The 24,964-nt window shown below is 47.9% G+C and overlaps 1 protein-coding gene and 1 long non-coding RNA gene across 3 annotated transcripts; one reads left to right on the top strand and one right to left on the bottom strand.

Moving 5' to 3' along the window:
• Nucleotides 1-437: 437 nt before the first annotated feature.
• On the bottom strand, nucleotides 438-8,214 carry LOC108641229. Of its 2 annotated transcripts, none has more exons than XR_001921858.1 (3): nucleotides 8,063-8,214; nucleotides 5,647-5,719; nucleotides 438-494 (listed from the first exon to the last, which is right to left on the bottom strand). It is a non-coding gene; the product is annotated as an uncharacterized LOC108641229 (long non-coding RNA). The 2 variants fall into 2 exon arrangements; XR_001921867.2 differs by lacking the exon at nucleotides 438-494 and adding an exon at nucleotides 3,961-4,122.
• On the top strand, nucleotides 1,082-23,523 carry PRAG1 (PEAK1 related, kinase-activating pseudokinase 1). Its single transcript, XM_029961341.1, has 6 exons — nucleotides 1,082-1,214; nucleotides 2,188-2,578; nucleotides 3,949-5,783; nucleotides 14,567-14,724; nucleotides 17,953-18,686; nucleotides 22,162-23,523. Exons 2-6 carry the CDS (start codon nucleotides 2,222-2,224, stop codon nucleotides 23,197-23,199), a joined length of 4,122 nt encoding a protein of 1,373 aa, XP_029817201.1. The 5' UTR covers nucleotides 1,082-1,214; nucleotides 2,188-2,221; the 3' UTR covers nucleotides 23,200-23,523.
• The last annotated feature ends 1,441 nt before the right edge of the window (nucleotides 23,524-24,964 follow it).

Here is a 24,964-nt window from a genome sequence, read left to right as displayed (position 1 = left end):
GGGGGTTCGAGGGGTTTTGCGCCGAAGACATCGTCGTGCGCAGCCTGGCATCCCTTGTCCTAGAGAACAGGTAGCGCTATAATCGGTGCTTGCCCGGTGTTCCCGAGAGGCGCGGGGGCTTCCGGGGATGCCTCAGACCCAGGTCCCGGCTTTCGGCTTGCCCGGAGGCAGCCCCAGGTCCTGGCTTTCGATCCCCTTCTCCCGGCAGATCCCGAGGGCTTTCCCCACGCGGCGCCGCGTGGCTTGGTGCGGGTGCGGAGCCGGTACGAGGACACCGGGCCGCCTGCCCGGGGTATGGGCAGCGAGAAATGACGGCTGGTCGGGCTGCAGAGAGGGAACCCCCGGGTTTTAAGTTGGCAGCGCCGAATATTAAATCAGAAGTGAAGAGTTTTTCGTGGCTCCGGTGCTGCTTCCCTCCCTTTGATTTTTCTTTTTTTCTGTCTCATCAGGACACTTGTTCAACTTTGGGTGATGCCGGACACTCAGTGCTCGATCTAAAAGGATGCAAAGAATAGAATATTTTTTTAAAGATGTTTTCCCTGCAAATATTGTTAATCTCGTTGAAAGTGTTGGAATATGCTTGAGAGTGATTTGCTGTCCTTTGATTAATTCAGACTCTGTGAAGTCCATGGAAAAAGCTGTCTAAAATAGTCTCTTCCCTAAAAAGAGAGAGACATACTGCAATCTGACTTGTGAATCCTACTGATATTCGTCTTTTTTCAGCTTTTTCAAGAAACAGATCCTAATTTATTGGCCTGCCAGACAGAAGGAGTCTGCAGAGACTAATGCTTTACCTGATCAAAGACACCCTTCTTAAAGGTGGCATTTGAATTCAGGTGATGCATGTGGGTCAGTGGCTCTCCCCCCCTTCTCTTTGTCCCACCTAGGCTCTTATTAGTTGTCTTTCTTTATGCCATACAGTGCAATGGCTGTTGAAGAGGCTGGCCAGGGCATCTCTGAGACCAGAGGCAAGAGTTTTTACTGAAGTGCAAGCTGGTTTAGGGGTGCATGCAACTGCAAAGGTGTCCATAGCTCTTCTGGGGTTCCAGTATACCTGTGTGGAGGAAATGCTGAAGGATCAGGCTGGTAAATTTTGCTCATGTGCCTTTGGATTGGGGTACAGAAGTGCTTGTTCACTTGTAGATCCTTGAGGAAGGAGCCTCGGTTTGCCTGGGGGTCAGCTGGCCAGGAGATGATGACCTAAAGTTGGTTAGGTGAGTAAGGACTCTGTGGAGCCACGTGGGGGCACGTTGTGTGCCCTGACATCCATAGCAGCTGGCTGCAATTTTTCTCATCAAGTTGCATTCTCTGATCTTCTCTTCCCTAATCCATTGAGCTTTGTGGGAGTCCTCCTCTGAAGTATCTCCAAAGTTGTTAGTTCCAGGTAGCTATTGGCTGAGTGCAATCAGACCTGGCCAGAAGGGGAGGGGGGGGCAGAGGAATGCAGGAAGGAATGTCTTGTTCCTGGGGCATTTCCTCCTGGGGAAGGAAGATGGGAAGGAATCCTTGTCTGTAAGTAATCCAAGAGCAAAACGTTTCTCCCCTTGAAGACAATGAATCATTTCAGCAAGCTGACACTGTTATTTGTGGCTCTTGGCAAACCAGATAAGAGCTTTCTGCCAGACACTTGCTCAAATCAGTGCCAGCCCCAGCCCCGCTGATTGCCTTTCTCTGTTGCACTGGGTGGGAGAGAAGCCTTTGTGTACCATGGCAGTAATCACAGTGGCGCTTTTGGGTGAAGGAAGGTTGTTGCTGTGTCCCCTTGGTTACACAGTTGCTGATGCTGGTCCTCTAGGCCTTTTTATTTTCCAGAGAGGATGCCACTTTGGAGAAGGAATTTTTCCTGCCTTGCTCTGCTTGTGTGGCTGTGAACAGCTATTTCCAAGACTCCTTTTCTTTACCCTTGATCTAAACCTTGCATGAGGCTGGTTATACATGCTCATTAAACAGGGAATTAAATCACATAGGAATGCTGCTTGCTTGATGTCTTCTCCATTACAGAGCTATGCTTAGAAGTTGAGGCTTTTCAAGTGATTGTGTGGGCTTTAGCTAAGCTGTGAAAAAAGTCTTGTAAACAATACACCTTTGTGATGAAGGCAGAGTAAGATTAATTATCACCTGTCCTATTAAAAATCTTCCCACTTGGGACTACAGTCAAACTGATCAAACAGTGTTGTGCTTTTCCAGATAACCAGGTGAACTTTGAGTGGCTTGGGAGCAAATGCAAAATGAGCAGCAGAGGACAGTGCAGAAGACGCAGTGGGCTCTCAGTCTGACCCACGAGGATTTGAAGATGTCTGCGTGCAGTGACTTTGTGGAACACGTTTGGAAGCCAGGCTCCTGCAAAAACTGCTTCAACCCAAAGAGTTCCCATCGGCTGCAAACAACCCCAGACACGGGAGCTTGTGGCGTGCTCCCGAATGGAGTTAGGACCAAGCCTGAGAGCCTCGCGTTTGACGACGAAGGTGTAAATACTTCCCCTTTCTCAAAGCCAACAATTGCTGTGAAGCCAACGATGATAAACTCGGATGTTTCTGACGCGTGGGCGGATGTGAATATGAATGCAGATCTGTCACAGGTAATGATTAATCCAGTCAAAGCATGACTTCCCGTTACTTACCTTTTCTCAGGAGTGCTAGGAATAGCTGTTAAAACCGTTTCCTTCTCTTTGTTTTTCCTTCTGGTCTTGACTCAGGTTTTTAAGCCGTATATTGCCTTCTCAAAGTATCTTTGGATGAAGCTGAATGAGCTTTTGCTCACAAGTCATGTGCAAAGGTGCTTAAAATTACATTGTTTCTTTAGGAATTTCCGGATTTTAAATGAGGATGCGGGTTAAAGTTATTTTCCTGGGAAGATTTACGGAAAAGATGTCTCGCCTGGTTGCAGTCAGTGCTACCTGGATCCATGGTCTTTGTGGGTGAGGAAGGAAGTGCCCCACCTTCCTACTCCTTGGGCTCCCAACCTTTGCCAGAGCAGTAATGCCCTCTGGGTGTAGCACTGCTCCCTGCTTGCAGACTGGCAAGCCCTGTGGTTTGAGTTGCAATCAAGTGGGTGGTGCACTCCTCGCCCTGACCAGCTGATACCAGCACTGCCCCAGCCATGCAGAGTGAAGCATGGTCTGCTGTCCCTCTGCCTGTGGCATAGGTGTACTCCTATCTCCTCTTGCCCCAGAGGAGAGTCAGGGCTCACCGGCTCTTTCCTTAGCCTCCTGTTGCTATTCCTTTCTTCTGTTTTAGGGGTAAAGGGCACAAGAGTGCAAGCTGCCATCATCGATGGGGTTTGATCTGTACATGCAGATTTGGCCTCAGGCTGAGTTTTGTGCTGTGGGAGCAGGTTTGGCCATCCTGGAATGGGGGTCGCTTCATAGGCATGTGTTACTTTGCCTCTCCTGCTTCTCCCTTGGCAATCAGGATAGATCTCCCTCTGATGAAGAGATTTCAGATACCCTGCCTGCTCCTCACTCCCTACTGCTGAGCATAGCCAAGGATAACCTGTGATAATCTGTGTCTGTGTTCCAGAGTCACAAACTCTGGAGCAGTGTGAAGTGAAATGAAAATAAGCAGAGAGAGGTGCAAATACTCCTTCCCTCTCTGAATCTTTAATTGCACGGTGATTCACAGACAGGATGACAGGTTGGACACATTTCTGGCAGCAAACCCACGGAAAGAGAAAGAAGAATGCCTTATTCCACTGCATTGCCATTGTTAGAAATGCAGGGATTGCAAATGGTCCAAGAAATATGACAAGTGTAATATTAGTAGGAAATGTTTGTGGAAGTTATTGGTGGGATGAGCACAGCAAAATGGATGGTGAATGCCAGAGGACTGTTCAGTGGAGGTGGACTTCAGTTTTTGCAGTTTTAGTTTTGTGTTGGTTTCTTTATTTTATTTCTCTTTCATTTTGCATATGCACATCCTGACAGTGCACTTGTCTCTTTGATCTGTGCAGGTCAGCTGGGGCGTGGTTTCTGGCAAGCAGCTCCTTCTGAAATCAGGAGATGCAGAGCGGATCTGCCTTGACAATTTTGGCAACGGTGGTGTGAGAAAGCCCTTCCTTCACAACCTGCCCAGTGACTGCTTGTCTTGCTGTCCTCCTAGCTACTCCATGGTGGGTCTGCGCAGCCTGGAAAGTCGAGTGGAGAAAAATGTTTCCATCCACAGCCTGGTACTTGTGGGTGAGGTGGGCAAGCAGGAGGACAGAGCCAAAGACAAGTTTGCCCTGCCTCATCGGGCCCCCTGCCCTAATCCATCTGCACTGGGGGACAGAAGCACCACTAATTCCAGCAGAAACCCTTCTTCCCAAGCCAGAGAAGGAGCCGTGCTCCTTTCAGAGGGTGACTGTGGTCGCATCTCCTCTGGCTTTGAAAGCGAAGGGGGCGAGTACTGTTCAATCACAAACTGCCACAGAGAGCACCCCGTCTCATGGGAGTCGTGTTGCACAGAGGGGAAGGCTGCACGCTGCGAGAAGGAGAGTCACGCTCCCTGCAGATGGAAGCAGCGGGATGCTCCCGAGATTCCTAGGCCAAGTGGTCGGGCAGTCAAGTTCAGCGAAGAGGAGCGCAGAGCTGTGAATGTGGCCTTCTGTATCACAAAAGACCATGGTGATCCTCTCCCCTATGCCCTGTGTTCAGAGAGGAAAAAGCTGTCTCTCCACACTGAGCCTACCGCCCTCCCTGAGAGCACAGGGAGCAGCAGGGCAACTGCCTTTGCTTTGTCCCGGGAGGATGAGGGCTCGCCTCTCCCTGTGGAGCCCTCTGTCACTGGAGGTCCTCAGACTGAGGGTTCGGGCACCCCTCAACAGGCTCTGGTGGAGCCGCAGCGCCCTCGCCTCACTGAGCCAGCCTGCGGTGATCCAATCTATGCCGAGAGCACCAAGAGGAGGAAGGCACAGCTGAAGGCTGTCAGTGGGCAGGCAAAAGCAGAGAAGCTGGCCCACGGCACTGTGAAGGAGCAAGCTGATGGGTCATGGAGGGATGGTGGCTGGGCTTTGGGGGCTGAGAAGGAATATCAGGACTCCACTGGCCAGGTGGCAGCAAAGATAACTGTAATGACAGCGCACACTGAGGATGATCACAAGACAATATTCCTCAGCAGCCCCGACTCAGCAGTAGGAGTTCAGTGGCCGTGTATCAGCCCCACTTCCCACCCCGATTTTGGGACGTCGTCACCTGCCATTGAGCCTGGACAGATTTTTCAAGCATCTGGAAGTGAAAACAGTCCAAGATTTCATCTGGGAGCTCCTGCCAAGACCTCACTTAGTGACAGTCCAGCCATTCCCCCAAAGATGTCCAAAAACAGCCAGCCAGGAAGTGGGGGGAACTGTGTGCTGCCAGTGAGCTCCCATGTGGCAAGGTTTGGTGATGACAACAGCCATGATGGGGCTGGTGTTCAGCTGCTGCCGAGGAGCTGCACTGGTACAGGTGCCTTTGGGGCATCCCCTTCTCCGTGCACCCATGTGAATGGGGTCTCTGTGGAAGAGTCCAACAGAGGCCTGGCAGGCTCATCCTGTGACAGGAGGCAGAAATACTACACCCCAACATGGACCAAGCAGTGCCGAATAGAGGAGGAGGAGGAGCAGGAAGAGGAGCAGGAGCTCTTAACTCACCCATGGGCAGTAGGAGCTGAGAATGGAAAAGCTGGTACTGACCTTGTGGATGATGGCCTGATGCTGGAGAGCCAGGCTGGGATCACCAAATCATCTTCTTTCTCCTTTGATTTCCCTAAAGACAAGAGTAATGGTATGGAGTTTGCACCACCGCCGCCGCCGCCAAAAAAGCAGTCCAGGTACAGCCCCCGTGAGTGTGTGTGTGGTGGTCTTATTAACCATTTGCAATTGGGGGGTTTGCTGAAAGGGTTCATTGACTAGGAGGTGCTTCCTGTTCTTTTTTTCTTCCCTTTCTGTTTGAAGATGGGTTTTCAGGAGCATGGGAGGTGACTGCACAGCTGAAATGCTATATGTCTTTTTACTCTGAAGAGCTGTCTGATCTTTGCAAGTCTTGGTTTGAATGTCATGTGCACTTGTAAAAGCCCTTCAGGGCTGCAAGGTATGGCCTTGAGTCCCAATATTCAAGTGAAAACAAGATATGTGCCTGGGAGGGCTGGTGTTTCCCAGGTCAGCTTCATTCTGTCGTGGCGCAGCTCCCTCATGTCAAATAGGATAGAAAATGTGGTGTTGCAGTCTCCTTGTGTAGGTGGAACTGGGCAACTTATCTTAATGCTAATAACCAGGGCCTCCAAAAGCCACATTTTTAGTTTGGCTGTAATGTCTTTTTGCTTTTGAGGTGAACTCTGGAAGCTGCAATTTCACAGAGAGGGCTCCTTGCCTGCAAGCAGGTAATTGGAGCTTGCCCAACATGGACTTATTCTGTGTGGGAGCCACCTGTCTTCAGGCAGCCTTCTGCTCACCACTCTCCTGGAAGTCAGGTTTGCTGGCAGGGCAACAGTAGGCCCCAGAAAACAAATGTGAATGAGGCTTATAATACTTTGTGTGCATTCAGTATCTGCAGCTGTGTGTATCACAAAAAAAAAAAAGGGAGGGAAAAAAAGATGTAATGGGGGAAGAAAATTTTATTTGCTGTCCATGAATTAGGTTGTCTGAGCATACTGGAGAGGGATACTTTCACCTTCTGCAGATATCCTGTATTTGCTTTATTGTGTGTGTCAATTTTGCTACCCGAAATTGTGCATTGCACAATGGATTTGACTCTGGCTTCTTGATTTAAAAATCAGGAGAAGGGATAGGTGTTTGGAGGAGAACTTACTCTTGGAGTCTGTGGTCATGCTTCTGTGTAGATATCATAATCTCCAGGTTGAGACTGTGAATTTTCCGTGTGTTTTGGGGTTGGCTAGCCCAGGGAACTAGTGTTTTAAATTGACTAATGGGTGGACAAGTGAGTTTTCTTAAGGAAAGGGAAGAGATGAACAAATGGCTTTAGTTCTTAATGCTGGGCTTCCTGCTATGGTGCTGCATGCTGGCTGGAGTCAGAGGAAAGGAAAGGTCTGCAAGCAAGTGAGCACACAGATGCCACTTGGTGTCTCCTAGCAGCCTGTGTTGTATTTGCCACATGAGGTGTTCTTGAGCCCCAGTGGAGAAGATAAGATGCTGTTGAGCAGTGATCATTTAGGAAACACCGAGTTGCCTTCTGAAAGTCCTCTAGAACCTGATTCCTTTCCCTGCAGAGCAGACAGAGGTGACCGTGCAGGCCAGAAGGGTGAGGGCACTCAAATAGCAGTATCTTCCACTCGCCGTGCTGGGAGCTCCTGCTTATGGAGGAGCAATCATGTAGAGCCCTTTGTCTGTACTGGGGGCAGGGATGCTTCCCTGGCAGTGCTTGGAATCTCCTTTCTGCCTTCATGAGTGCTGGGAGGAGGCAGGGGGCTCCTTGCTGTGTCAGGGTGTCTCCTTGGCGGGGTAACTTGGACCAGCTTTGCTCCAAGCTGGGAGCATGCCCTGCTGTTGCCCTCCTTGTGGTGTTATGACAATCCATCCTGAGGGGCGTGGAGCATTTTCTGCTCCTTGGAGAGGCTATTTCCTGCTCCTGGTGTGATCAGGCTGTGCCAATTGTAACAGTTGCTTTTGAGTCATCCTGAAAGCATCTGTATGCTAGAAAGCCTGTGTCAAAGCAGGCAGGGAGACTGAGGTTGGGGAACATGTGACATCTGTGACTAGGATCTCTGGCAGAGTCAAAACCCCTGCCAGGTGGTTGAGGTAGGTGCTGGTTACCCCCTGTGGCTGTAGGGCATGTTGTGCTACAGGTATTTGCTGCCTAAGGGCCTTGATGCCTTTGGCTGAGCCATGGGGCGCTTTACTTACAAAAGCATATCCCTCCCTCTGGCTACCAAGCCCCAGCTCAGCGGCTTCTCAGCCCTGAGGAGTGATCTGATCAGAGGCAGGTTTCGCAAGCTGGGCAAACCTGGATGGTTGCTTTGTTTGCTTGCTTCGAGTGTGCTCTTGTTTTCGTCTCCAGCGTGGGTTCTCTGAGCGTGTCAACGCAGGACCCACGGCGGTGGGAGGGATAGCTGCGTGCACAGCTGGTAAAGTCACCGTGGCAGGATTGTGTTACCTGGGGCAGTCCTTGCTTGCAGCTTTGGGCTATGACATGGCTCTGACCTGGTGCTGGAGGAACATCTCCTCCCTTCCTTCCAGGTTGCAGCCAAATGCCTGAGGAAGGAGAGTCACAAAGGTGACTCCATACTCTCCTAGTGCCGGTCAATCTGTGGACAGGTGTTTGTCCCTAGTGGAAGAACCACTGGTCCTTCTGTTGTGCTTCCATAGTACCTCACAGAGACTGAGCGCCTCAGCACGAGATGTTCCCTGGTGGCACAGCTGCAGAGACTTCTTTGGTGGATGGATAGAGCTAAAGCCAGCATAGATCTGGTTGCGGCACAGGCTTTGGGCTGGGGGCTTAGCAAATCAGGGTTCATCTCAGCTGCAGGAAGGGTGTGTAACCATCCTTTTTCATTCTAGATCTCAAGCTGCAGCAAGATATTTGATTTCATGCTGGAAAATGAAGTCTGTCTGAATTTCCTATTTAAATTTAATTACTTACTTTAAAGAAAACTTGCATGTGTGTTTGAACTAGTTATAAAGCAGAGAAAGAAAAAACAAGTCTGTAGATTTTGTTTTGTTCATCTTGGCTCTAACAATTAATAGGGAAAAAAGTTTTTACAGGGTAAATTCCTGCCAGACACTGAGGAAACTCTGGTTTTGGAGTAAGCTGTCTCTGAGGATGGCAGAAGGAGCAATTTTAGAGGGGTTTAAAAGTTGGCACAGAAAAGGAAAATAATGAATTTATGCCTGTTTCATCCTGTGTAAAGCTATTCTGGATCTCTTGCAACTGTTTCTTCATACAATCCTCTTGTATGAAAGATTATAGATATTTAATGTTTGCTTGCTCTGAAACACAATGGCAAATGAGTTTTAATTACAAGAGGGAAGAGATTGGAAAGGGAAGATGGTGGCTGGTCCTTTTCCAAAAGCTGGGAAGGTAGTTGGCTAAAGAAAGGGCTCACTAGGGAAACTAGGATCCCCAGGACGTGTATGTTCAATGAAGATTTAAAGGTTCTTTGGTGTGAAATGCTCTAGCGTGGCCTTCAGTTTCTTGGCACAAGGAATGAATCTTTGCTGAAATTTATGTCTCTCTTATGCAGAGGATCAGGCTAAATGATTATTGTAGTTTCTTCTAGCCTGAAAAACCTTGATGGTTAATTTATTTCATGTGGCTCTTAAAGAAAGAAAACGGTGATGCTGCTTTGCATCTCGAGCTGTTGCCTCTTGAACTGTTTTCATCGTAATTAACACCACCTTCAAAAGGCAGTGCTGCAGAGAGCTTCTGAAATTTGCTGAATGCACTTGCTTGGGGTAACAAAGGTGTGTAGCACAGCACTTCCCAACACCTGTCATTGCTGAAAGCAGCCAGGACAAAAGAGCTTGCGGTGTGCCAAGATTGCATGTTACAGTGCTGCTGCCATTGCTTATTGCCAGAGGGAACAGAACACAAGAATGTTACAGTGTTGGGAATTGGATCACCAGGAAAAGAGACAGGTGTTGGGAACTGGATCGCCAGGAATAGAGCCAGGTTTGTTCCTCACTGAGGAGGCAGTGCTAGCTGGTGGGACTGTGCTGTGTGTCCCTTGCCAGCAATCAGTCTATGGCAGAGCAGCACTGTACCCGAGGCAGAGTATTTCTCTTTTCTTGCCATTCCTGAGGCACCTGTTTCTCTTTGAAGCTCAGAGTGTAGCCCAGTGACAAAAGCATACTGGCATCATGGAGCCGCTGTGGCAATTACAAATGCAGTTGGAAGTCGCAAGATTTTGATCCTTTTCTCTGTGATGACGGATGACAGCAGGTACTTACTGTTTGACCTAGGACAAGCAAGATTTATTATTATTAATGTAACAAATTATAATCAATAAATAAGAAACTCTGGATGGCAGCGATTTAAGTACACAATTAATAATTACATAAGTAAATAAAAATAAGAAGGGAGAGTATGGCTCAAGCAGGAGAGAGAATTATGCTCCAGGACAGAGAGGGGATACACCTTTTGGATTCCCCTGGTGGTTTTTGTCTGAAACTAATCAGGAATTTCTCATGCTACTTCTGCCAGTGAATCATCTTTAAAAGGTTGTGATTTATCAGCCAATCTTTTAGGAGAGTTTGTTTCTTTTAAAATGAATGTTGTTCACTCTTCTGTGTGTTTCCTGTCTCACTACTTTAAAAAGTGCAGAGTTGGAAATTGAAATGAGATTTGTTATCTTCTTCACCACATCAGAGTATGCAGTGATTTAAATTTTGACCCATTTACCATCTTAATTCTGCACCCCATCTGAAATTTCCTATGCATCTCCAGGCTCCAAATCCTAGTTTCAACTTAACCTGCTCTACATAAAACTGCTTTGGTACAGGGAGAAGTGGTGTACCCCTCTAAACAGAGCTAGGAGTGTTTCAAAATCCTGTCTTTCCCTTACCTCAGTTTTGGTTTCTCCACGTTTGCCAGCTGGTAGCAGAAGGATAAGTACAAATCTAAGCTTCAAATGTTGTAAGCTCCTGTATGCTGGGTTTTAATTTCCCTCTGCTTCCAGGGAAAGATGCTGGAAGAAACAACAATGGAGAGAGGAGGAAGATATAATTATTCATATTTCATGATAGACAAGCACATGGTACAATGGTGCTTCCTCTTGTGTAATAATTATGCCCAGCCATATGTTATGTTTGATGCTGTAATGCAGTCTGGCTTTTCTTCTTCTGTGCATTAGTTCCATTATTTTATTCTGGGAGGGAATGTCTTCTTGACATTATCACCAAACATCTCCTGGACTGCAGATTGGTTTGTGGTGATCTGTGTGTGTTCTCTGCTCTCCTCTCTCTGTTACACAGTCACATGATTTATAAAGCTCAGCATCTGTGTTATCTGTGCAAGTCCTCTTGTCTGTGCTGAGAAGGGGTGACCCGCTCCTGCCAGCACAGAAAGGCTGGGAGACTCCTGTGATGGGAGTGCAGAGCCAGCACTCCTTGTGATCAGGTCTCTGCTTCGAGAGAGACATGCCTCGCGGCATCTTCCAATGCCGCCAACAGGCTGCATGTGTGATGGCTGCTGGAAAGGAGCAAGTGGGAGCCTTGCAGCTCTTATGCCTGAGTGGCCTTCTCCCACTCTCAAAACCTCCTGCCCCTTCCACTTGTGGAAGGCAACCAGATCTGCATGTCAAATCTCAGGCAGGAAATTCAAGCTGAAGGTATGTCTAGAGTCCAGAGGTTCCTGGGGCAATATCCCAAGGCATGTGTGTCTGCTGTGGTTAGGGCAGCCATGCTTTGGTGCCCATCTCCACTCTGAGAAGTGCAAGGCATGCAGCTGGTGATGCTGGAGTCCTGCAACAACATCAGGTTTGTGAAGATTTGTGAAGAAATGTGAGATTTAACACATGGCTACTGCTTGAATGTGAGTTGTGGGAAAGACAAAGCATGCCCTAGCCAGAGATGCACTGGGGACATGGGAAATGAGCCGGATCCCTTCTTAATACTATAGAACTCCAGACTCTGGGGTTTAGGGATTTTTGGTTTGGTTTGGTTTTTTACAAGATTGCTCTTTTCAATCTTGACTTGTTTTAGGCAGGACTGTGGAAAGTCATGTGGAAAATCAGCTGGATGAAATTGTTTATGATGGGAAAACTGGGGAGTAGTGAACGGGAAAAGTTGCCTGAATATGCCAGTGTATTGCATGGAGGGCGTTGAGTAATTGAAGTGTATTTAAAGCCACCAGAATAATTTGGAGAGATGGAAATCTGTGAAATTGTTTGTTTTGAGGTTATTAGATTGGGAAGACTGACTCTTGTGACCTGTTCTTTATGCACAGAAGCATGAAGAAGGCTCTGGTGCTGCTCTTGAAGTTGCTGAGCAGGCATTTCTGAAATGGATATAAATTAACCACTGTTACATCTTTCTGAAGGGGAGTGTAGCCCACAGATGTTTGTAAGGCAGTGACAGGGGTGGAGGGGATGGAAATCCTAATGTTTTCTTCAGATTTAACATGGGTTGATACTCTTTATTTCCAATATCTTTTGGTAAAAAGGGCAAGATGGAGAACAGACACCTCTGACCTTGCACTCACATGTGGTGGAAGGAACACTAGCAAAACAGGGGAAGTTCAGGTTAGCTGTAAATCAGGATCTCACAGGCTGCCACAGTGATGAGCTGATCAGCTCTTGGGTTGGAATTTTACTGAAATGGGAGAGTTTGACCCTAGCAAGTGTTTTCAGTAATTCTTCGGTATAGTGGGCGGTGTTTTGATCTGTGAAGGCTGCAGCCCGGGCTTCAAGCAGCTCCTAGGAAAAGAGGGAGATGTAAAGCAGAGGTATTTCCAGGAGGTATTAGCTGGCCAGGCTGTAACATCTGAAACAAGAGCAGGATGTCGTTTAAGCGGCAAACAATTTCTATTTCGGTGCGCCTATTCAGGAACTGCATTTTACATAAGTCACGGCGGTAGGGAGAGGAAACAGGGCTTGCTGTGTGACTGATTTCACCGCGACATTGAGCCCAGCAAAGGCAGCAGCCAGCACGGGTCTGGCAGACGCCGCGTTGCACCCAGGTTGCTTGGAGGAATAGGTGTGGCTGTGTGCGGTGGACCTTGGTCCGCGCCGAGCAAAGTCCCATCTCTCTCTGAGTGCGGGAATGGTAAGGCAGCTCTGTGAATTTGTGTTTAGTGATGGGAAAGGAACAGAAATGCACCAACTTTTCTGCGGGTCTGGGGGGAGGATTGTGTTAGAAAACATCTGTGCAGATCGAGACCAGCTCTCTTGTAAAATCTTCTTCTCTTATGGATTCAAATGCGTCTTTGATTCTTACCAGGTCAGACAGTGCACCCGCATGGGTGTGCGCCCTTGTGTTTTTTCCACCCAAATTACTAAAATTAAACGTGTGAGGAAATTATAGGATAAACTTATAACGTTATAGTAAAAGAAAAAAAAAAAGTATTTAAGTGCAGTTGGTTGCTTTCAACAGCATTAATTGTAACAGACCTAAAATCCTCAACCTTTCTCTTTCTCTCTCCTTCCCTCTCGTTTTTTAAACTGTGTCTTATGTGATACATTGTGAAGTTTTGTAAATCATCCCCAAGAGGCTTGCCGTGGTAAATTCATCACCGGTGCAAGACCAGTGTCTCTGCTGGGGTTATACCTGAAGTGGTTTTTAGAGCCTTATTTTCATCAGCCTCTGAGTATTTTTAGACCAAGGCTGCTCAGGCAAATGAGGAAGTCTGGCAGAAGTTTCTTCCGGGCTTCTCATACACTCTGCTCTCCATGTGGTGGTGTGGACACGAGAGTAAGTGCTTTGTCTGGATTGGGAACAAAACATTTCTCAATCTTTAAATGAAAATCTCTCATAGCATCTGCTGTGCTAGGGGGTTTTGGACGAGGAGGGATCCCATGCATGTGAACAGGGTGCCACAAGAAAGTCGTTGTGCATGTCTTTTGTTTGTCTTTCTCAGCAGCTACTCAGCCGTCTGATTAGGAAAGGCGGGATACCTTCCAGCAAGATAGCTGGTGGAAATCCTTTTACTTCTGTCCCAGTCTGCCACTAACCCCTTTATGTTCTTAATCAATGTGTTGAATTTTATCAGTGGATTGGCAGTTTTACTTAAAAAAATGTGTACCGATAACCTTTGTTTGCTGGCTGACAGAGTCTGAACAGTACCAAAGCTAGGAGTGTTTATGGTCTGCTCTGCTGCCTATTTCAACAGTTTCTGTTGTTTATCAATGCAGAAAAAATGAACAAAATGCAGGGGAAATGGTTTTATCTTGGCAAAAAGTCCTGCTTGCCTGAACTTATCACTTAAACTATGACCTGGCAGGTTATAAGCCCAGTTTATGTTTGGCTTATTTATTTTTTTTAAGGTGGAAGCTGCATGGAAAACTGTAGGTCTTACATTAAAAACTGCATGGTAGGTTCTGATTTTGGCAGACTCATGTTTTCTGCAGAATTGCTTCTTCTTTTGTTAAGGTGCCAGTTATTACTGTGATGCACTGTTTGAGACGACAGCGGCCAGGGATGGATGACTCTTCTACTTGTCCCTCCGTCATGAAGGAATTGGGCTCAGACACCCAGCTTCGACCTGCCTTCTGTAAAATGGGAGGAGTGATGCTACTCCCTTCTCATGAGAACTTTATTGAAGGCAAATACTAGTGGCTCCCCACTTCCCAGTGACAGTGGCCAAAATGCGATGTGTTCAAGGACCACACACGTGCTAGGCAAAGGAGGTGCAAGCTGGGGCTGAATGCTCTTGGCTTATTGGCTTCCCTTTTCTGGTCAAGCGCAGCCAGTTTGTTCTAGGAGGCTGGCATGGGGACTGTAAGCCTATAACCTGCCCAGAGTCAGTGGGATACAATTCCACAGGTGCTGGAGGAAGAAGAAAAATGCACAGGAATGAGGTGCTCTGGCATGTTAAAAAGCTGCACAGTGTGTGGATAGGCAGAGGCCAAGCTAACACTGCTCTCAGCTTGAGTCTCCATGCACAAGTGCATGCAGGGTATCTTTTGCCATCTTTCTCCTGACTGTTCTCTTTTGCTCTCTCTAGGCACACTCTGAAAATGAACCCAAGTAACGCTGAGTTGGAGAGGGTCAGCAACAGCTCTGCTGAGAGCCTCAGCCCACCTTTCCAGAGCGTCCACGTCAGCTTCACAGCTGGCTCCAGCGACAGCCTTGACTCCGACACACAGACCGGGAGTGATGGGAGTAAGTGACCACTGGGTATGGGAGAGGTAGCTTTGTACCTGAGGCCCACTGCTAGGGCAGCATCCTCAGAGTGGGGATCATGAGGGTCTGATCCCCTAGTTCCCCCGACAACCCTTCACCTTTCACCTTGTAGCTCTCCTCTTGTCTGGATAAAACCTCCATCTAAAAGTGATTGTCCTTGTCCTGCTTATGCTTCATACATTTCACAAGAGCACAAGCAGTACTGCCATAGAAAGTCCTCCACAGCTTTGAGGAGTACCAGAAGGAGTCTTGTACTAGAGGTGATCTCTCCCGTTCATTGTGTTCCCAGTTATTTCTTGAAGGGGAAAAAATCTGCCTGCACTCGTTTAACTGAGATTAAAAAATACTTACTATGAAGTCACTTTTTTCATCAGTGCGTAATTTAGACATGCACTAACATGTTCAGCAGCTCAGAAAGTATTTCCTTAGCAAAAGCAACCTTCGTGTAGTGGAAGTTCTGTCTTTCCAAGAGCAACAATGTGCAGCAATAAAATTAAGAGCCAGAGCTCTGGAAACTCCATTTTTCCACCACTAACTTGGAGTCTGAGAGTAAAACCATGCCAGGAAATTGTACAGGGGTAAGAAAAACTCACATGTGTTGGATCTTTACTTGCTGGGCACAGAAGCGTTTTGCTGTCAAAAATGATGGGGACAAGAGGATTTTTCTGCCTCCGCTAACAGAAGCAACTGTTTAAACCCATCACGGGAAAGATGAGTTTTTAAATGAATACTCAAATGCAATTTTTTTGCTGATGCAAGCATGAAGCTATGCAGTCAATCACTGAGGTGAGCTCAAATTAATTGGCTATGTTGTCAGATGTTAAAATATGAAGTGGAGGGGACCTTTTAAGCCCTTGCCATGCAGAAGGACTCCATGCTGAAGGTGCAGAGCACTGTTAGGAATGTTGTGAAAGGGTTTAATTCATTACTCTCTGCTTGGGGCAGAGCCCAGCAGCACATAAAAAAAAAAAGTTAAGGGCAGTTTGGCATCTGTGGGCTTGGCATGTGGACTGGTTGCGAAAGATTCCAGTGCTGATGTTTGTTCCCTAAAACTCTTACAAGTAAATCTTGTCTCATGAAACAGGGATTCAGCTGCATGTCCTGGCAGAGATGCCTCTGTTGAGCTGCTCTGGGCTGCTTGCTGAAGAATTTTTCTTGGCTGCATGCTCTGTCAAAGCCCCTTGAATAGAAGTGGAAAGAGGTGCCATGCTGAATGATCCCTGCCTGCGGCTTTTTACAGGGTTTTAATGGAGGGAATCTTTCCTGTGGACCTGTTACGGTGTGATGCAGATGTCTGGGTTCTTATTAAAGCTTGAGGCGTGCATCTCAACTGTTGGGCCACATGCTTCTCAGCTGAAACTGGAGAGCAGTCGCTTGCTGGGCAGCTGGGTTTGCAATGTAGGCAGACACCTGGGGCAAGGGTCCAACGGGAGTCAGAGTTCAGCATCCAAGAACTGGGGCAAAAGAGATGTGCTGATTCACATTTCCTACAGAGCTGTTTCTGAGCGTATTGTCAGAAATGGGGGGCTGAAACTGCCTTGCATGGGAAACTCATCTTCTACAGAAGCCAAAATCAGTGCTGCTCATTCCTGAGATATCTCTCAATGATGTTGCTGTGATGGGGTGCATTACAGGAGGTGCCTTGGCAGTGCCATACAGGCACCCTTGGCAGTGGAGGGGAAAAATGAAAACTGACATTGTGCTACCAAACTCTGGTGAGGAGGGACAGGGCCAGATCATGCCAGCATCCACTCTGGTAGCGGAGAACTAGGGGACATGCCCTTACCTCATGTGGTCTCAGGTGGTGAGCAGCTAACAGGGCTTCCTGCTGTGACACAGCTGGTATGGCTTTGACCCTGCAAGTGACACCCCAGAACAGGCTGTAAACTCAGGAATCTGAGCCCCTGCACTTGGAGGTTGTGTGTGATTGTTGGTGAGTCACTTGGGTTGTGAGGGAGACAAGTGCCTGCTTCAGACTGACGTGAAACTGCCCCAGGGCGTTCCTGTGGAGCAGCCAGAAAGCCACTGTGGGGAAGTGCCTCCTGGCAGCTGAATCCTTACCAGCAGCTTTGTGAGGAGGAAGGATGGTTTTTTACCACTCTATAGCTTTAGAAGCTGGATTTAAAGAAAGAAATCTGCTAAGCTTGCTTGGAGCTAAACCCCATCATGCACCTTTCAAGGTCTACACTTGCATGCAAGTTGTTAGGAGAGCTCAAGTTTATCAATAGTCCCACTTGTCATTGAAGTGGCATAGAAAAAGTCTCTTAAATTATTGTATCTCTTCTTTTAATTTCCCCTCCGCTCCTCATGTATTCTGTCTCCATGACCTGAAATTACTGCTCTTTATTTCTATGTCAAATCACTTTTTTCCCCTTTTTTTAATGTCCCACTTTTTCCGTGGCATGTGATTGTATTACCTGTCTCCAGTCTGGCCCAGGCAGGAAAGCAGCTGCTACTGCTGCTCAAAATGAGCCAACCATCCCAACCCAATCCATGTGCAGATGGCATGTGGAGCTGCTTGGGGTTTATTGTTATGTAGTGGGGCCAGCCTGCCCTCTGAGCAAGGAGGTCTGGCAATAAGCTGGGAGACAGGCAGGGGCGGAGGCCAGATTTTTTCAGGAGGATGGAAATTGCCAAAATCCCACACCTTGCTCAGTGATCCTTACCCTGTGTGAAGCAGGGAGAAAGGTTCAATATACTTCTTGGGCTGCCCTGGAACAGCCAGAGGGCTGGAGCTGTGTAGCATGAGTCACTCTGTCCTTATCATGCCGTGCTGCTGAAGCACTGGGTGGCAGCTCCCAGGTGAAACAGGCTGTGTTTAAAAGGTTGTCCTTGTGTAGAGTGCTTCATTCCTACCTCCCTGTGGATGACATCACAGCTTAAATATTTACCCTCTACTACCTTTTTACTACTGTATATGCAGTTCATAGGGGAGTGGTTTCGGGGGTGGGTAAGTGCATTTCTAGATGGCTGGTTGCAGCCTGCTTTGCAAACCTGCTGTATTAAGCTGGATTAAATCTCTAACCCCTTCAGTGAAACTTTGCAGTTGTGAATAGTTGAGGACTGGGCACTGGGTTCAGATGTAACCTGGCTTGCTGCTGTGTTTCCAGCCAGGGCCCTGGGGATGTCAGGGATATGGAGAAGGACCTGTGCTTCCTGCCTGCAAGAGCTGCTCACGGCGTCTTCTTGTGTGTTGCTGTCTCCTAGGGCATTCGTCTGAGCTGAACCACTCGCCCCCTCCAGCTGAGAGCCAGGTGTTTCCTCCTGTCCCTTTCCTTCCCGTCTCCAGTGAGGATGGTCCCTCCTCTGCCCCCAGCTGCCCGCCCCCTCTGCCCCAGAAGAAGACAGTGATCAGAACGGTGTCCTCTCCAGATGGCTTTTTTGGGGGACAGGCATCTTCAGGCAAAGCAGCCGGTGCTGCCAGCCCCAGGCTGAATGTCAGCCACTCCGAGAGCAATGTCTGCCTCCGAGAAGAGCCTCCCTTCATCCACCCAGCCAGCCTGGGGGGCCGCCCCGGCGCCTTCTCCTCCTCCGAGTCCCTGGAGAAAGGCTCCAAAGGAAACAGCTATTGGGGCTCAGCCGGTGGTAAGAGCACAGGGGCTTGTGTCCCCAGCAGAAACCTCCAGTCCCTTTCCTCCTCGCAGCTCAGTGTGTCCAGCCAGGTGTCATCGGCCTCCAGCCTCCACAACCTCCTGAGCAACATTGACAGCAAGGAGGGGGTGTACACCAAGCTGGGGGCCCTGTACGCTGAGTCCTTGCGCCGCCTGGTTGCCAAATGTGAGGATTGCTTCATGCGGGAGCAGAAGAACGAGCTGCACTTCAGTGAGAACAACTGGTCACTCTTCAAGCTGACGTGCAACAAGCCCTGTTGTGATTCAGGGGATGCAATATATTACTGTGCCACTTGTTCCAAGGACCCTTCTACTACCTACGCTGTGAAGGTAAGTGCACACCCAGGAGGTATCCAGGCTTACCTCCATCGTCTGGTCTGGGAGGATAAGGCAGAGAGCTGCAGGGTCCAAGGCTGAATGGAAGTCCATAGTAGCTGAGCTGGGACTGAACCTGCAAGCTTATTTTTCCCCCTTTTTGGTGTATGGATTTGAGTGAAAGAGTGAGAAGCAGACTTTGCAGTACACCTTTGAAAAGCACCATCGGCACACAATGGCCTGTTTTCTCTGCTTGCATTTCTCACAGGTGAAGTTTGGCAAGCAAAACCACTTCCAACATTGCCACTTTTCCCCTACCACTGGCAAAGGTTAATTTGGAAAAGTAGGTTTCATTGTAACAAATGCCAGTCAGATGCTTATTGCTAAAAGGACCTGAAACCCAACCAGTTTCTCTCTAAAAACATCTTTGTGCAAATACTCTGTTCTAAACTCAGAGGCATTTGCCTCTGATGACACAAGCTGATGAAAGGCTGTTCAAAAGACAGCGTTTTTTGCTTCTGCCTGCCTTTTAAGTGGAAGGTCTGACCCAGAAACCATGTGAGTGCTTATATGATCCTGAAACTGCAGGCGATGAGATATTGCAGATGCCAATTAAACAATGCAGGGCTGACCCAGACATGCTGTTTAAGGTCAGGTCTGAAATATTTTCCTGTAACTCTAAGGAATACATGTTTGAAATGGAAACTTGAGGTGCAATAGTTCAGCTCTTTGAAACCGGGATAAATAAGCTTATCCAACCTGTTCTATGGACATCCTGCAGATTTTTTTTATTCTTGATCCATGTTACTACTTGAATACAGAGATTTTAATTTCCATTCTGACTCAACACTAGGGACATCTCATTGCTGCTTATTCTTCAGCTTCTTTTCAAAACCTATAGTAATTCCCCAAAAAGCAGTCGGAGATGGATTAAGGAAGGAAAAAAAAGAAAAAAAAATCTCTGCTGAATTGTTTCCATCATTATGAACCCTAAGGGGATGTTTTAGTTAAGTGACAGCTTTAAAGCTGTCACCCCAACAGTATAGTCACCCCAACAGGGGGGCTGTAGGTAACCAGAGTGGAGTTAGATGAGATCTTGTACCAAAACCCCTAGTCCAGCACTCCAAGCTGCAGCTTTTCTTGTATGTTATACCTAAATCCATTGCAACTTTCCTTCTGAAGCCTCAGAACTGCATAGTGAACTGTTGTGTGCCTTTTCAATCTGTGGTTCCTGTGGCACGTGCATACCTCTGCTTTTGCCTGCCACGTTAGGTGGAGTTCAGTGGCTCAGCTCTATGGCTGTAGTGCATGAGTTCTTGCTAAGGCAGAAACAGCACATTTCAAACTCTTTGCAGGACTGCCCTTGTGTCCCTGCCTGTGATGTAGGCTTACTCTGTGCCCTTGGTACACTGCAGAGCATCTTAACAAAGCCAAAACCACTCCAACGAGGCCATACTCTGTGCCAGCATAGTGATGTTTTGTATGTGTTTAGCCATGTGCAGGGATACAGTTCCTGCAATATTCCCGAGTGCCACCATCCTTTTGGTAGCCAAAATAGGGAATGAATAATTGTGAAACATTGCAACTGGATGATTCCTAGCTGCCCCTCCTGGCTTCTGGTATAGATTTTTTGACAAGAAAGAGATCACAGACCTATGACAAAATCAGACTTGGAGAGTTCAAAATGGGCAGAGGATCCCAAGCCAAGGAGCCTGCTGAGGAGCAGGAGCCAGAGTCTGAGCTGTGCAAAGGCAGACATGGCTATGTATAAAATGATTTGAAAAAGCCAGGGTTATGTGAAATGGCTTTAGAGGAATTAAGCCAAGATATGCTCCATGCCTTGGCTTCTCTCTCCACTTAGAGATGCATGACTGAGCCAGCCCCAGGCTCCTATTTGGAACTTTCAGCATGGAGGATGGCTCTGGTGCAGCCAAAGTCACGAAGAATGGCTGGATGGGGAAGATCTCCCTGTATTCATTTGGCTGCAGTTATTCTTCCAGAGACTCCTCTCTTGCCAGGAGTTTCTCCCCTTTTCCTATGCCTTACACGTCTTTCCTTTGCGGAGAGGAACAAGCAGGTTTGTTCGCCAGAGGGCTGGAAGGTCTGCTCTGCATTTGGGGATCCTCTGCATCCTCCTGGGGACGTCCCACTTCGTTAATCTGCAGTTTGCCTAGCTCTCCAAAGCTTGTCTTTCCACAAAATAAGCATGCAGCCACAGCAGGGTATTTTTGTTTAGAAAAGAGAGGACAATAGGGATTTGAAATGCCTCGTCTTCACAGTATTGTCTCATCTGAGTGAATTACCTGCAAATGCCTAGATTCAAACCCTTGCTAGAGGAGAACAAAAGCAGCCCCCATTTATCCAGCTCCACTCTATTCTTGTGCATATTTTAACTCGGAGGCAAAATTGATTTCTCCTCCAATTTTGCACGCATGCTGTGACTGGCAGTGGCATGCTCCAGGGTTTGAAACCTTTTATGCTGAGTTTCAGCCTGTTGCTGATTCCTGTGGATGAGATATAAATACATTACTAAATAAAGGGGGAAAAAAGTGTATAATAGAAATGCCAGAAGGTCCCATAAGCTAATGGATACTCCTCTAATAAACCTGGGTTTGAGTTTGTTTAGTCTCTAATGCAGTCATAAAGCTAAAATACAGAACAAAACGAAAATAGAAGTCATGTGGGTTTAAAAAAATCTAGATTATAAAATGCTTTTTTCCCCTAGAGTTTGCTGCACTCTCACTTATTTCTAGGCCTGTTGTTAGCACCCATTTTCTCTTTGGTGGTTTTTTTCCCCTGTGTTGATGAGCGCAGCTTGTTGCTGGTTTCCCTTAGCTGTTGGTCATGGGGTTGAGAATAGTTGTTGACACAAGGAAGTGGAATGGTTGAGGAGGATGTGAAAGTGGCTCCAGGGCTTAGGACCAGAGAAGAATTAGATGGGAAGAAAGTGCTGGAGGTCTCTGTCCACCCCTCACTCCAAACAGCACTATGCTCATAGACATGTCACGTTGCATGGGGCCTTATCCAGGCAGGTGTTTACCATCTCCAGAGATGGAGGTGGCATGCTTCTGCCATAGGCTTTGCTTTTCTCTCTGCAGTATGTCTTCTGGGTTGCAGTAGTTTATCTCAATGACATCCATGATGTAAAAGCTGTGTTACTTCTATTGGCAATGAAATAAAACCTTTAGAAGTTATTCACGGGAGGGCTACCATCCTCCTTTCCTGTAATTACTGGGCACTGCCTGGCAAAGGAAGCAGGCTCAGAAATGTGACACAGGCATCTGGTTGCTAACATTGGGGTGTTGCAGGACGAGAACAATCTTCAAGCCAGGAGATAGTTTAAAGTACTTAAGGGACTGATGTGCATTTTGCTTCTCGTGTTGTCTTAGCATCTGCAAATCACAGTGTAGGAACCCACCTCTTAGCTTCCAGTCTCTGCCCTGTCTCTGTCACTGGTTGATGAGACTTTTCCTTTGGTCTCTCCTCACAGATTTGTAAAACCCAAGAGTCAAAGGTGGCTGCTTCGTACTGCAGCCCTGCTGTGCCAGTCCACTTCAACATCCAGCAGGACTGTGGTCATTTCGTGGCCTCTGTCCCCTCCAGCATGTTGCTGGCCTCAGATGTGGGGAAAAGCATGCCTGGGGATGGCCTCTATCCGTCCCGCACTGCCAGTGAGCATGACTGTGTGGTGGTCATTACCCGCGAGGTGCCGAGCCAGACCACTGCCGACTTTGTGAGGGACTCAGTGATGTTGCACCAAGCCAAGCCTGAGCTCTATGAACGTCGCGTTTGCTTCTTGCTCCTCCAGCTCTGCAATGGCCTGGAGCATCTCAAAGAGCATGGCATCATCCATCGTGACCTATGCCTGGAGAACCTCCTGCTTGTTCCCTGCAAGCCTCCCATGAGCTATGTAAAAGCCAAAGATGACAAACACTTACCCCGCCTCATCATCAGCAATTTTTTGAAAGCTAAACAGAAGACTGGAACTGGAGACTCCAAATTGAAGAAGAGTCAGGCCCGGCTGGCCCCAGAAATTGTGTCAGCTTCTCAGTACAAGAAATTTGATGAGTTTCAGACTGGTATTCTCATCTACGAACTGCTGCACCAGCCCAACCCTTTTGAGGAGAAGGTGCACCTCAGGGAGCAGGAGTACAGCCCTGAGGACCTCCCTGCTCTACCCAGCCTGTCCATCTACTCCCGGGGACTCCAGCAGCTGGCCCACCTGCTACTGGAAGCAGACCCCATCAAGCGTGTGCGGATCACCGAGGCCAAGCGGATGCTGCAGTGTCTGCTTTGGGGACCCCGAAAAGACCTCATGGAGCAGCCCCTCAGCCATGAGGAAACCCTCCGCCAGGTGCTTCAGAACTGGGTGGACATGAAGCGTGCCCTGCTCATGATGAAGTTTGCAGAGAGGGCCGTGGACACAGAGCGGAGCATTGAACTGGAGGACTGGCTGTGCTGCCAGTACTTGGCATCTGCTGAGCCGGCCTCCCTCTTACACACATTAAAACTGCTGCAGCTGCTCTGACCTTGGATGTGTCTCGGAGGCAGCTGAGGGCTCCTGGTTGCCTTGCAGCTAAAGGTACACAGCCCCTTTATATGTGAGAGGCTGGAATCTCAGCAGCAAATGCATGTTCACCTCCTGCCCTGCACTCCAGTCAGAGTGCACCAGACACGTTTAGTATCCTCGGCACTGTTAGTTTGCAAGCAGGTAAAACTGGGAACCTACCCCAATTTTGGGGGATTTTCTGTTTTGGGGGTTTTGTTGTTACTGTTGTTTGTTTTGGGTTTTTTTTCTGGTATGTTAAATGTGGACTAATAAACCCCTGCCTGCGTGTGTGCATGTTTCTAATGAGCTCAATATACTTGAGTTGATTTCTGTGCCTATAGGACAGTCCTCTGATCCCCACCTCTCCCAAAGCTTCAGAGCCCAGGAACACCACCGTGCTCCAGAGTGGGCAGCAGGGATGAATGGTTGACTGCTTCTCCTGGGGACCAAGGGCAGTTCACATAATGCTCCTTTGCAAGGGAGAACCAGGAGGGACTTTCAAATTCACATCTTTTATGGGTTTTGGCATCCATTCTGCTTCTAACTTTAAAAACAAAAATTACTGCTTGTTTCTGTATATCAGTTGCATTTTTCACCGTGGGCAATTTAATATCAGGTGCCTGTTACCTTTGTTAGATACTAGTACAGCGTGGCTTTCCTGTCTAGTGCAGTAGCCATGCAGAGTCTTGGATATGAAAGGGTGAGAGAAAGCCCGGGATGGGTCTGTTCATGAGGATGATGCTGCATGCTGGGAATTACCCTTGTAAAGCTAATGAAATGGAAAATCCCCAATTCACCTCCAAGGCTTTGGGGGGAAGTCAGCGCTGGGTTGCTTTGCTTTCCTCATCCCTTGAGCTCCCTCTCTTCGCCTGGTACTTCACCTGTCCCTTGTGTCTAACATTTATTTAACCCTTTTACCAAGAGATGAGCTGGCATGTGAAAGGCCAGGGACACCAGCCTGAAGGCTGGGAGGGTTTTATTGCTGTTCGTGTTTGAATTAGAAATGCACAGGGCTGAGTGCACTGCAAATGTACTCCTCCAACAGATGTGATGCAGGAGCAGCACAATGAAAGAGGAAGAAACTGGCCTGGCTCCCTCCAACCCCTTTCCCTCTAACTGGACATAGAGCAGCCGCTCAGCTTGGTAGAGACTGTGCTGCTCAGAGAAAAACAACCTTCCAAAAGGTTGTGGGCTTCTTTTACTCTTCCACCCCAACACGAGGCAGAGATGAGCTGCCCTGCTCCTGACACCAGTTCTGCAGCCCTTGGAGAAGGGGTAGATTTGGGACACATGGAGAGAGCCCAGTATCTGCCTAGCTGAGACAGGATGTCACTAGGTGAGTTACCCCCTCCCAACTCAGAGAGAAATTAATGAGTGCCTTCCTTCAGCCTTGATTCACCTCCAGACCCAGCCTACTCTTATGGGAAAATTTAATTACCTAGGTTTTTTTGACACTTCATACACTTTCTGTGAATCTTTTCCAGGCTTCTCACCTGGATTTTTTTTGTTTTTAATCTGTTTGGCTATGACTGCTTCTGATGGGAGGGTTCCTTGGCTGGGCACCCATTTGCAATGAATTTCCCCTGATTCCCTTAGGGAAGAGGCTGTGCATGTCCCTACCTGCTGGAAGAATGTGGGATGGCTCCAATTGTGGCTGCCAGGGATTTTTTAATACACTGACTTCCTTGCATCTGACTCTTGGGTCCACTTCCCTCCAGCATATGTGGCAGGAGCTTTCTGACTT

This window comes from Manacus vitellinus, unplaced genomic scaffold, assembly GCF_001715985.3.
Source record: "Manacus vitellinus isolate BGI_N305 unplaced genomic scaffold, ASM171598v3 scaffold_0_pilon, whole genome shotgun sequence".
Taxonomy (NCBI): Eukaryota; Metazoa; Chordata; class Aves; order Passeriformes; family Pipridae; genus Manacus; species Manacus vitellinus.
This window is presented reverse-complemented; position numbering and strand designations above follow the sequence as displayed.

What these genes read in the sequence shown, in the direction of transcription:
- PRAG1 (XM_029961341.1), top strand. Translation starts at nt 2,222, where the DNA reads ATGCAAAATGAGCAGCAGAGGACAGTGCAGAAGACGCAGTGGGCTCTC. An exon ending in CCGCCAAAAAAGCAGTCCAG is followed by an intron (nt 5,784 to 14,566) that starts GTACAGCCCCCG and finishes TGCTCTCTCTAG; the next exon opens with GCACACTCTGAAAATGAACC. An exon ending in CTACTACCTACGCTGTGAAG is followed by an intron (nt 18,687 to 22,161) that starts GTAAGTGCACAC and finishes CTCTCCTCACAG; the next exon opens with ATTTGTAAAACCCAAGAGTC.